The 12,551-nt window shown below is 49.0% G+C and overlaps 1 protein-coding gene and 1 pseudogene across 1 annotated transcript; one reads left to right on the forward strand and one right to left on the reverse strand.

Moving 5' to 3' along the window:
- Window positions 1-994: 994 nt before the first annotated feature.
- NYX (nyctalopin) lies at window positions 995-2,551 on the reverse strand. The gene is made up of 2 exons (XM_073013117.1): window positions 2,497-2,551; window positions 995-2,403 (listed from the first exon to the last, which is right to left on the reverse strand). The coding sequence occupies exons 1-2, from the start codon at window positions 2,549-2,551 to the stop codon at window positions 995-997; spliced, it is 1,464 nt and encodes a 487-aa protein (XP_072869218.1).
- Window positions 2,552-3,225: 674 nt separating this feature from the next.
- LOC103231824 (gem-associated protein 7-like) lies at window positions 3,226-3,620 on the forward strand (annotated as a pseudogene).
- Window positions 3,621-12,551: the final 8,931 nt, after the last annotated feature.

Consider the following 12,551-nt stretch of genomic DNA (forward strand, 5'->3'; position numbering starts at 1 on the left):
ACACCTAATGGAATCATCCAAGCTGGAGCCTCCCTGCCCGGCTCTCTGTGTCTTCCGGACATTCTTCCCACAAAACGCTAAGAAAAAAGGATTGTGTGGCCTCCTGGGAGATTCACAATGAATGTTAGCATATGAAAGACTATGCTATGAAAGACTCTGAAAAGTCCAGCAGTACAGAAACCGGTTTAACCTTTTTTTTTTTTAATCCTCGGACTTTACAAATTTATTTGTCCACAAACACACCCCCTGCTGCCCCTTTTTTCCCTACCCTGCCCTAAAGTTCCTTTGTGGCTAGGGCCAGCCCTGGGAATAACTGTGGAGTAAATGAACTGGATCTTTGTTTTAAACGCCTCCTAAAACATCTCAGACCCCAGGAACCACCGCCACCCTTTGTCTTAAGTCTCTCTCCCATCTCCTTTCTCTCACGTCCTGCCCCTCACGTCCTGCCCACCTTCCTGAATCCTAGTGTTTCCAGGTCCCTGGAGAGGAGGAGGAGGATTGTGGTAGAAAACAAAAGGCTTGGGTATAATGGGTTACCCCGCCAGGAGAACTGGGACGGCTCTTAACTACTTAGCCAATGGAAGTCTCTCTAATTCAGGCCTTGCAGGCACTGTTGCCTGGAAGATGGTGGGGTGGGGTGGGGTGGGATGGGGTGGGGAGGAGAGGGGAGGGGAGGGGAGGGGAGGGGAGGGGAGGGGAGGGGAGGGGAGGGGAGGGGAGGGGATGTGAAGCCCTAGAAGCTTCCGATTCCTAGTCTTCCCACCCGAGGGCCCACGTTCTTTTCCAATGGATGCCCGTGTGACAAGAGCAGAAATACATACCATCTTCCCCCTCGAGTGGCATGTCCCTGTGTTCTCCCTGGGGCCATCTCTGGAGGGAAACGGTTCATTTCACCCTCCACTGGGATTTTCACCTCTGCCCCCCATCCCGTCTCCTCTCCCCTTTCCACAAACACTCTCAAGCCCAGTTAAGCAAACTTTGCCCCTCTGGCCAGTCAGTCCATCTGCAGGCCAAACACCACGTGCTGGGCCACGCTGGGCAGGAGACAAGAGGTGAAGAGAAACCAGGGCTGCCGGCCAGCGCCTCCCACCCCACGGGAGGAGAGGCTGTAGGACAGGGAGGCGTTGGCCAGCCCCCCAGTGGTGTTGGCCTCCTCCTCCACCAGGACCCTCGGGGCCAGCAGCTTGGAGAGGAGGCTGCTGAACCTGCTCACGGTGGTGGCCGCTGGTTCTGGGGACGGGCCTGGACTGGACGTGGTGAGGTTCAGCTCCTCGGGGTCCACACAGAGGCCATTGGAGGAGCGCCCGAAGGTCACCCGGCTGAGGTCCAGGCCGGCCACGGAGCCCGGGGAGGCGCACGGCACGTCGGTGACACGCCCGGAGCCCTCCATCCAGTCCCGCAGCCACTCCAGGCGGCAGTCGCAGCACCACGGGTTGCGGAAGAGGAAGAGGCGGCCCAGGAAGAAGCCGGGCTGGAAGGCGGCCCAGGCGAGCACGGTGAGGCGGTTGCCGTTGAGGTGCAGGGCGAGGAGGCCCGAGAGGTTCTGGAAGGCGCCCTCCTCCACGAAGGCGATGCTGTTGCGGTCCAGGTAGAGCAGCTCGAGCTCGGCCAAGTCAACGAACCAGGCGCGCGCCACGCGGTCCAGTGCGTTGCCACCCAGGTTGAGCGTGCGCAGGCGCCGCAGGCCGCGGAAGGCGTCCGCTGGGAGCTCGGCCAGCAGGTTGTCGTTGAGCAGCAGATGCTCCAGGACGCCACAGTCACCGAAGGCGCCAGCGTGCACGGCACGGACGCGGTTGGCCTGCAGGCTGAGCGAGCGCAGGCGGCGCAGGCCCTGTAGCGAGCTGGAGGCCACCGCCTCGATGCGGCCGCGCTCCAGGTGCGCGTGCGTCAGGTTGGCCAGGCCCCGTAGCGCACCCGGCACGCGGCGGAACAGGTTGTCGAAGGCGGCTAGCTCGCGCAGGGCCGGCAGTTCGGCCAGGAGGCGCTCGGGCACGCTGAAGAGGCGGCAGGCGGCTAGGTCCAGGCGGCGCAGGCGGCCGAGCGCCGCGAAGGTGCGCGCGTGCAGGTACCGTAGATCGCCGTTGTGCGCCAGGCGCAGCTCAGCCAGGCGCGGCAGGCCCTTGAAGGCGCCGGGCGTGATGAAGGACAGGTTGTTGTGGCGCAGCGACAGGCGGCGCAGGGACGGCAGCGTGCCAAAGGCCCGCTCGCCCAGGAAGCGCAGGCCGTTCCGGTCCAAGTCGATGGAGACTGCCTCGCACGGGAAGTCGGCCGGCACCCGCAGGAGGCCCGCGCGGTCGCAGCGCACTGAGCAGCCGCGCTCCACAGTGCTGCAGGCGCAGGCGGCGGGACAAGCCCGAGCGCAGGCCCCCACGGCCCGGGCTCTGGGCAGGCCGAGGACCACCACTGCGGGGACAGGGTGGTGGGGGGTCGGGAAGGAGGAGAAAAGAGAAAAAAGGAGCAACAGTCAGCCAAAGGTCACCCCAGGAAAAATCCTGCCTGCCCGGGCAGCAGGATGCAGGCCCTCCACCGAGTTATCCTGTGTCCGGCGCATGGCGTCTTCCCACCTCCGCGGCCTCACACGGGTTTATCCACCTAAGACACCCGCTCCTTTGCTTTCCAGTTACCTTAATCAGCAAAACCCAGCTGCAATCCCTGCAGCTGACCCCAATCTAAACTCCCTCCTGCCTGTACCACCACTCGTGTGCTCCCAGTGTGGCAGGCCAGGTTTCACTAACGCAGGCCTCCATAACAACTGTTTCAGCACTGACTGAATGGTTAAGTATTAAAAGCTGGCCGGTCGCAGTGGCTCACGCCTGTAATCCCAGCACTTTGGGAGGCCGAGGCGGGTGGATCACCTGAGCTCAGGAGTTCACACCAGCCTGAGCAACATGGTGAAACTCCGTCTCTACTAAAAATACAAAAATTAGCCGGGCGTGGTGATGGGCGCCTGTAATCCCACCTACTCGGGAGGCTGAAGCACGAGAATCCCTTGAACCCGGGAGGCGGAGGTTCCAGTGAGCTGAGATCACACCACTGCACTCTAGCCCGGGCGACAGAGTGAGACTCCGTATCAAAACTAAATAAATAATATTGCCCGCGACCACGTGTGTTGGTGGCGGTGGCGCGGGCAGAACCCAGGCTCTGCGGCTCGGGGCCTGCCGGGGCCTCTACTGCGGGGCGCCGGCAGAAGTGGGGGCGCCAGTAGTCACGGACCTCACCAAGACAATGCAGGCTGCAGTGACCTTTCCCGTGCCTGTGCTCCAGCTGCCCCAAGGCCCTGATGGCCTCAGCCGTGGCTTTGCCCCTGATGGACGCAAAGACCCCCTGAAGCCAGAGGTTCCTGAAATCCAGGAGTGTCCCGTAGCTCAAGACTCCCTGGAATCCCAGGAGCCGCGGGCCTGAGCCGCCCTTCTGGAGCGTTACCTCTGCAGCCTGCTGGCCATGGTGAATCGTAAGGTGAGCTTCACGTTGCACGAGGGTGTGCGTGTGGCCACCCACTTTGGAGCCACTGACCTGGATGTGGCCAACTTCTATGTGTCACAGCTACAGACTTCATAGATATGCAAGCAGAGGCGCTGCTCTGATGTAGTGACATTATTTCATATACCTTCAAGCCATAAAGATATTGTTCACCTTTCTGCTTGAGGCTAAGCCACTGTATCCCAGGTCTCCCAGTGTTCCGGAGCCAGGAACTCTGGGTCCCATGGAGTTATGAGCTCCCTTGGAATTTTGAGCCAAGCTTTAAGCAAGTCTGGACTCCTGAGACCTCCTGAATCTAGTCAGTAAAATTCTGCAACTCTAAGAATTCTAAGATCCCATTGGAAGGAATGCTCTACCTTGCAGAACTCTGAATTCTACAGAAATATGGGCCTGATGCCATTTCCTGAAGACTGGGGCATCGGGGTGTGGTGATAGAGGAGGACAGACTTTACAGGGGGAAGTTGTTTATTAAAGAGGTTGCAAAGTTCAGCCACCCTGAAGATACTCCCCAGTGCTCCCCTCCTTCTAAAGAACCAGTTACCCCAGGAAAAAAAAAAAAAATATATATATATATATATATATATATATATATATATATATATAAAATCCAGTGCCCTTATACAAAGACTGGAAGGTAACAAAGGCCCAAAAAGAGTTTTGCCCAGGCCTTTCCTGGGCCTTAAAGCATGACAAGATAATGAAATAATTCTTAACAGGACCCATTTAGGATTAAACAAGTTTTACTGGGGGTCTAAACTCCCCAGACCTCCACAAACAAGTTTATTGGGGGTCTGAAGGAACTCCCCAAAGCTCCATGATTTAGCAGGAGACAAGATAAGGGTAGTCACCCCAGCACCTGGACCCATCTAGATTAAGTAAATTTACTGAGGCTCCAGAGGAAGGTCTTCAAAACTCAAGATTTTAGTTATAGATTAAAAGAAGTTAATCACTTATGCCTTCAGATGAATGCACACTTACACGTGGACATATAGCTTAGAAGGTATATAAACTCTGGGTCAGGTGCGGTGGCTCACGCCTGTAATCCCAGTACTTCGAGAGGCCAAGGTGGGCAGATCACCTGAGGTCAGGAGTTCGAGACTAGCCTGGCCAACATGGTGAAACTCCGTCTGTACTAAAAGTACAAAAATGAGCCAGGCATGGTGGCGGGCACCTGTAATCCCAGCTACTCAGAAGGCTGAGGCAGGAGAATTGCTTGAACCTGGGAAGCGGAGGTTGCAGTGAGCTGAGATAGTGCCATTGCACTCCAGCCTGGGTGACAAGAGTGAAACTCCATCTCAAAAAAAAAAAAAAAAAAAAAAAAAAAAACACAGTATATAAGCTTTGGAAAACTTTGTAATTTTGAGTTGGTCTGGAGATATTTTCCAGGCCTTTTCCATGTAACCAGTTACAGAAATAATAACTCCCTCCTTTCCCAGTTCATTTGCATCTCATTATTGGGCTGTGAGCAATAGCAACCCCACCCTCAGTTTGGTCAGGAAACACTAGAATGTGGCCTTGAGGGTTTATTGTCTGCAGGCCCTGGGGGATCTCTGAGGGCATTGCTGTAGCCTACACTCTAGACCTGCACTGCCCAATACAGTAGCCACTAGCCCCATGGGCTACTGAGCATTTGAAATGTGGCTAACCCAAATTGAGATGTGCTATGCATATAGAAGACACACCAGATCTCAAAGACTTAAAAAGAGTAAAATACTGCATCAGTGATTTTTTTTTTTTTTGAGACTGAGTCCTCATTCTGTCGCCAGGCTAGAGTACAATGGCGCTATCTCGGCTCACTGCAACCTCCACCTCCCAGGTTCAAGTGATTCTTCTGCCTCAGCCACCCAAGTAGCTGGGATTACAGGTATGTGCCACCACACCCAGCTAATTGGGTTTTGCCATGTTGGCCAGGCTGGTCTCAAACTCCTGACCTCAGTTGATCCGCCCACCTCGGTCTCCCAAAGTGCTGGGATTATAGGTGTGAGCCACCGCACCCAGCTGCATCAATGATTTTTATACTGATTACATGTTACAATGGTATTTTAGATATATTGGGTTAAATAAAATATTAAACTTAATGTTAACTGTTTCTTTTTACCTTTTTTTAATGTGACTGCTCAGAATTTTTAAACATGTGGCTTGTGTTATATTTCTGTTGGTGCTACTGTAGTTCCTCTCACCAGAAGAATTCAATTCCTGAACATCCCCATTGAGTAAATTATGCCTCAAGGAGGAGGGAGAATTAAGGAGCAGGAGATTGGGAATGAAAGAAAAGCCTATCAATTAATTTTTTTTCTTTAACAGTCACTAAAATTAAGCCAAAAGGACAGCATACTAAATAAAATCAATGACCTTCTTGCACATCTCAAAAGAATTAATTATAGACACTCTGCGGTTAAGTTCTGTTCACCAGTCCTTGCCTGCTAGAACCTTTTTTACATCATCATGGGAGAGTAAGTTGTTTATAAATTACTTTCGTTCTGAGCATTTGAATGGAGGGTCAGATAAAGACTTCAAAAGCCCACCAGTAGGCTTGCCACCTGCAACAAAGTAGAATGTCATGAGGCTGGGCATAGTGGCTCACGCCTGTGATCCCAGCACTTTGGGAAGCAGAGGCAGGTGGATCACCTAAGGTCAGGTGTTCGAGACTAGCCTGGCCAACATGGTGAAACCCTGTCTCTACTAAAAGTACAAAAATTAGCCGGGTGTGGTGGCATGCACCTGTAATCCCAGCTACTTGGGAGGCTGAGGAAGCAGAATTGCTTGAACCCGGGAGGAAGAGGTTGCAGTGAGCTGAGATTGCACCACTACACTCTAGCCTGGGTGACAGAGTAAGACTCCGTCTCAAAAAAAAAAAAAAAGTAGAATATCGTGGCCTGCTACCCTGTGGAAGCCAGAGGCCCCATGCCCAATCTTGAGGACCAATGGAAAAGGCAGCATGGTACATGCACAATGTTTATTTCGTGATCGGGGCAGCTCTATCTGAAATTCCTGCAGGAGAGCAAACAGTACCCCTCAGGAGGCTGAGGCAGGAGGATTACTTGAGCCCAGGAGTTCAAGGTTACAGAGAGCTATGATTGGACCACTGAACTCCAGCCTGGACAACAGAAAAAGACCTTGTCCCCCCAAAAAATAATAAATTAAGTCGCCGGGCACAGTGGCTCGCGCCTGTAATCCCAGCACTTTGGGAGGCAGAGGCGGACAGATCACCTGAGGTCAGGAGTTCGAGACCAGCCTGGCCAACATGGTGAAACCCTGTCTGTACTAAAAATACAAAAATTAGCCAGATGCAGTGGCGCATGCCTGTAACCCCAGCTACTTGGGAGGCTGATGCACAAGAATCGCTTGAACCCAGGAGGCAGAGGTTGCAGTGAGCCAAGATTGCGCCACTGCACTCCAGCCTGGGTGATAGAGCAAGACTCCATCTAAAATAATAAATAATAATAATAATAAATTAAGTCAAGTAAATTATCAGAACTGACATCAAAACTGTATTGGTTTGTTCAGTATGAAGACTAAGTATATGTTTAGTGAGCCAGAAAAGCAAGGCACCAAAAAAAAATTCTTTTAATAATAATATATGTGGATGAGTTATACTGCGATCATGGCAGAGTAGCTTCTATCAGACTAACATTCCCACTGCTATCTATGGTAGACTCTGGACAAAATATGTTATTTTTAAATTGTTTTAGCTGGGCGTGGTGGTTCACGCCTGTAATCCCAGCAGTTTGGGAGGCTGAAGTGGGCGGATCACTTGAGGTCAGGAGTTCAAGACTAGTCTGGTCAGCTGGGTGTGGTGGCTCCCACCTGTAATCCCAGCACTTTGGGAGGCCAAGGCAGGCGGATCACCTGAGGTCAGGAGTTCAAGACCAGTCTGGCCAACATGGCAAAACCCTGTCTCTACTAAAACTACAAAAAAAAAAAAAAAAAAAAATTAGCTGGGCATGGTGGCGGGCACCTGTAATCTCAGCTACTCAGGAGGTTGAGGCAGGAAAATTGCTTGAACCTGGAAGGCAGAGGTTGCAGTGAGCCAGGATAGTGCCATTGCACTGCAGCCTGGGCTACAAAAGTGAAACTCTGTCTCAAAAAAAAAAAAATTGTTTTAAAGCCCCAGAGAACAACCAAAACAGGCAATCAGAGTTGATGCAACCCTTCAAAGAAGAGACACAAACTAAGTGAGATGTGCATCTAACTGATTTTTCCTCTCAAGACATTTTCTTTTTCTTTTTTCTTTTTTTTTTTTTTTTTTTTTTTTTTTTTGAGACAGGGTCTCTTCTCTCTGTTGCCCACGCTGGAGTGCAGTGGTGCAATCTCGGTTCACCACAGCCTTGACCTCCCTGGGCTAGGGTAATCCTCTCACCTGAGCCTCCCAAGTAGCTGGGACTACAAGTATGTATCACCATGCCCAGCTAATGTTTTGTAGAGACAAGGTGTCACTATGTTGCCGAGGCTGGTCTTGAACTCCTGACCTCAAGAGATCCTCCTGCCTCAGCCTCCCAAAGTGCTGGGATCACAGGCGTCAGCCTCTGGGCCTGGCTCTCTCAGGGCATTTTCAAGTCCACACAGCACATGGGGAGTGAAGCTAAAGCAGAAAGCGAGCTGACAGCTTAGAGATCAGCATTTATAGCTGCCACAGTGGCTGGAAATTGAGGAGGGAAAACATGGAAAATAGGGAGCCTCAAAAGAGGAGCCACAAAGTTGGTATACAGGTTCCCCTTATGTCTTTGGCTGAGTTCTGAAGGGCATATGTGTGGGATGCCTCCAAGGAGCCCAAGGGGAAAGCAAGAACTAAACACCAAAAGACCTAAACACAGATTTTAGCAATTGCCCAGTGACAGGAGGCAGTTTAAGAGTTCAAGGTCCTGGCTGGGCGTGGTGGTTCAGGCCTATAATCCCAGAACTTTGGGAGGGCAAGGCAGGCAGATCACTTGAGGTCAGGAGTTTGAGACCAGCCTGGCCAACATGGTAAAACCTCATCGTTACTAAAAATGCAAAAAAAATTAGCCAGGTGTGGTGACGGGCACCTGTAGTCCCAGCTACTCAGTGGGCAGGTAGTTGGGACTACAGGTAGAGTTGCAGTGAGCTGAGATCATGCCACTGCACTCCAGACTGGGCAACAGAGCAAGGCTCTGTCTTAAAAAAAAAAAAAAGAGTTCAAGTTCAAGGTACGCCAAGTTAGAGGAGCTTGTCAAATACCTTGAGCTTTCCACTGAAACCCCAAAGGACCATGCTTCAGGAGTGAAGACCATTTCCCAGGACTAAGGGCAAAACTCAAGTAGGCCTACCCTTAAAAAGCCTAAAACCAAGCCTTTCAGGGAACAAGGTGATCTGCCAGTAATTTAACTGAATGCCAGAACAAAATTCTACACTCTTCAACAGAAGACAAGAGAATCCAGAGTTTCTACCACTGCCATCCACAGTATCCAGTATACAACCAAATACTACTAGACATGTGAAGAAGCAGCAAACATGACACTTATCAAGAAGAAAAAAAAAACAGCAGAAGCAGATTCACAGACAACCCGCATGTTGGAATTACCAAGCAAAGACTTGCTATAAATATGTTAAGGAATTTATAGGAAAAGATGAGTATCATGGGCAACGACATAGGGAATCTGAATTTTAGAAGAGGTATGGAAACTCTAAAAAGGAACCCAGTAGAAATCTTAGTACTGAAATAAGACAATGGCTGAAATTTTAAAAATTATTGAATAAGATAAATAGCAGATTAGACACTGCAGAAGAAAATCTTCATAAACTTGAAGAGAGGCCAATAGTTATTAACCAAAGTGAAGCACAGAGAGAAAAAAAAAAAAAAGACGGGGGGAAAAAATTATCAGAGCCTCAATGACCTGTGGAACAATATCAAGCAATTAGACTAATATACATGTATGTGGAGTCTCAGAGGAGAGAAGGTACAGAATATGGCTAAAAGATCATTGATGACAGTTTCCAAATTTGATTAAAACAAGAAGCTTAGCAAGCCCCAAGTAACATAAAAAACATACACACACACACACACACACACACACACACACGGCCCATCATAGCCAAACTGCTGAGAAACAAAGATAGAAAATTTTTAAAAGTATCCAAAACAAAAAGACATGTTACATAGGGTAAAAAACAGCAAAAGAGAATCACAGTTGTGGTCTGAATGTTTATATCCGCCTTCTAAATTTATGTGTTGAAATCCTAACCCCCAAAGTGATGGTATTAGGAGATGGAGACTTTCAGAGGTGCTTAGGTCATGAGAGTGGATGATCAAGAATGGGATTAGTGGCTGGGCACAGTGGCCCATGCCTGTAATTCTAGTACTTTCAGAGGCCGAGGTGGGTGGATCGCTTGAGCCCAGGAGTTTGAGACCAGTCTGGGCAACATGGCAAAACCCTGTCTCTACCAAAAAATACAAAAATTAGCTATGTGTGGTGGCATGTGCCTATAGTCCCAGCTACTTGGGAGGCTGAGGTGGGAGGATCACTTGAGCCCAGGATACAGAGGTTGCAGTAAGTGGAGATCATGCCACTGAATTCCTGCCTGGGCCACAGAGCCAGACCTTGTCTTTAAAAAAAAAAGGGGGGGGGGGGGGGATTAGTGCCCTTTAAGCACTGAATGAAAAGCAAAATCTGGCAACCTAGAATTCTGTCTCTCTCCAGTGAAAATATCTTCAGAAATGAAGGGCAATAGAGATACTTTCAGATAAACAAAATCTGAGAAAATTCTTCTCCAGCAGATCTTCTGCACAAAAAATGAAGACATTCTTCAGTCTGAAGGAAAATGCTGGTAGATGAAAATTAGGTCTACAGGAAGGAATAAAGAGTGATGAAAAAGCAATGGAAATGGTAAGTATGCTACTAAATATAAAAGACTACTGGCTGGGCATGGTGGCTCACCCCTGTAATCCCAGCATTTTGGGAGGCCAGGGCAGGCGGATCACGAGGTCAGGAGATCAAGACCATCCTAGCTAACAAGGTGAAACCCTGTCTCTACTAAAACTACAAAAATTAGCTGGGCATGGTGGTGGGCGCCTGTAGTCCCAGCTACTTGGGAGGCTGAGGCAGGAGAATGGCGTGAACCCGGGAGGTGGAGCTTGCAGTGAGCCAAGACTGCGCCACTGCACTCTAGCCTGGGCAACAGAGTGAGACTCCATCTCAAAAACAAAAACAAAAAAAAAGAGTTGAATGGGCAAACAAATGATATAGCCATACAATGGAATATCACTCAGCAATCAAAAGGAATGACTATTGGACAGTTCGCAAAAAAAGATGTACAAATGGTCAAGAAACATGAAAAAATGCTTGGCCAGGCACGGAGGCTCACGCCTGTAATCCCAGCACTTTGGGAGGATGAAGCGGGTGGATCACAAGATCAGGAGTTCAAGACCAGCCTGGCCAACATGGTGAAACCCTGTCTCTAATGAAAATACAAAAATTAGTCAGGCGTGGTGGCCTGTACCTGTAATCCCAGCTACTTGGGAGACTGAGGCAGGAGAATTGCTTGAACCCAGGAGGCAGAGGTTGCAGTGAGCTGAGATCGCACTACTGCACTCCAGCCTGGATGACAGAGTGAGACTCTGTCTCAGGAAAAAAAGAAAAAAGAAACAATGTTCAACATCACTAATGATCAGGGAAATGCAAATCAAAACCATAATGCAAAACCACCTTGCTCCTGCAAGAATGGCCATAATCAATAAATCAAAAAATAGTAGATGTTGGTGTGGATGTGGTGAACAGGTAACACTTCTACACTGCTGGTGGGAATGTAAACTAGTACAACCACTATGGAAAACAGTGTGGAGATTCCTTAAATAACTAAAAGTAGAACCATTTGATCCAGCAATCCCACTACTGGGTGTCTACCCAGAGGAAAAGAAGTCATTATATGAAAAAGATACTTGCACACACGTTTATAGCAGCATAATTCGCAATTGCACAAATATGGAACCAGCCCAAATGTCCATCAGTTAACAAGTGGATAAAGAAACTGTGGTATATATATGTGATGGAATACTACTCCGCCATAAAAAGGAATAAATTAATGGCATTCACAGCAACCTGGATGGGATTGGAGACTATTATTCTAAGTGAAGTAACTGAGAAATGGAAAACCGAACACCATATGTTCTCACTCATAAGTGAGAGCTAAGCTATGAGGATGCAAAGGCATGAGAATGATACAATGGATTTTGGGGACTCGGAGGGAAAGGGTGGGAGGGGGGTGAGGGATAAGACTATAATTTGGGGCCAGGCGCGGTGGCTCAAGCCTGTAATCCCAGCACTTTGGGAGGCCGAGATGGGTGGATCACGAGGTCAGGAGATCGAGACCATCCTGGCTAACACGGTGAAACCCCATCTCTACTAAAAATACAAAAAAATTAGCCGGGCGTGGTGGCAGGCGCCTGTAGTCCCAGCTACTCGGGAGGCTGAGGCAGGAGAAAGGCGTGAACCCAGGAGGCGGAGCTTGCAGTGAGCCGAGATAGTGCCACTGTACTCCAGCCTGGGCGACAGAGCAAGACTCCGCCTCAAAAAAAAAAAAAAAAAAAAAAAAAGACTATAATTTGGTTTCAGTGTTTGTTGCTCAGGTGATGAGTGCACCAAAATATCACAAATCACCACTAAAGAACTTCCTCATGTAACCAAATACCACCTGTTCCCAAAAAACCTATGGAAATTTTAAAAAATGAAAGAGAAAAAAATAATGTTAAAATTGCCAAAAAAAGGAATGACTATTGATACCTGCAACATGGATGAATCGTGATAATTCTGCCGAGTGAAAGGAGCCAGACCAAAAAAAGAAAGAGTATATACTGTGTGATTCCACTTACATAAAATTCTAGAAACTGCAAACTAATCTATAGTAACAGAATGATCAGGGGTCGCCTGGGGATGAGTAGGGAGGCAGAGAAGGGTAGGAGGGAGAGGTTATAATGGGGCATGATTCTTGGGGGTGATGGATATGTTCATTATCTTGATTGTGGCATGAGGATACACTTTAAATATGAATTGTATGTATGTAGGTATGTCTTATATATATGACTATACAGAATGTAAAAATAACTCCTACAAATGAAT

This window comes from Chlorocebus sabaeus, chromosome X (genome assembly GCF_047675955.1).
Source record: "Chlorocebus sabaeus isolate Y175 chromosome X, mChlSab1.0.hap1, whole genome shotgun sequence".
Taxonomy (NCBI): Eukaryota; Metazoa; Chordata; class Mammalia; order Primates; family Cercopithecidae; genus Chlorocebus; species Chlorocebus sabaeus.

Coding starts and splice junctions, on each gene's coding strand:
- NYX (XM_073013117.1), bottom strand. CDS start 2,551: ATGCGCCGGACACAGGATAACTCGGTGGAGGGCCTGCATCCTGCTGCC. Junction 2,404..2,496: donor GCATCCTGCTGCCCGGGCAG/GCAGGATTTTTC, acceptor CTGTCCCCGCAG/TGGTGGTCCTCGGCCTGCCC.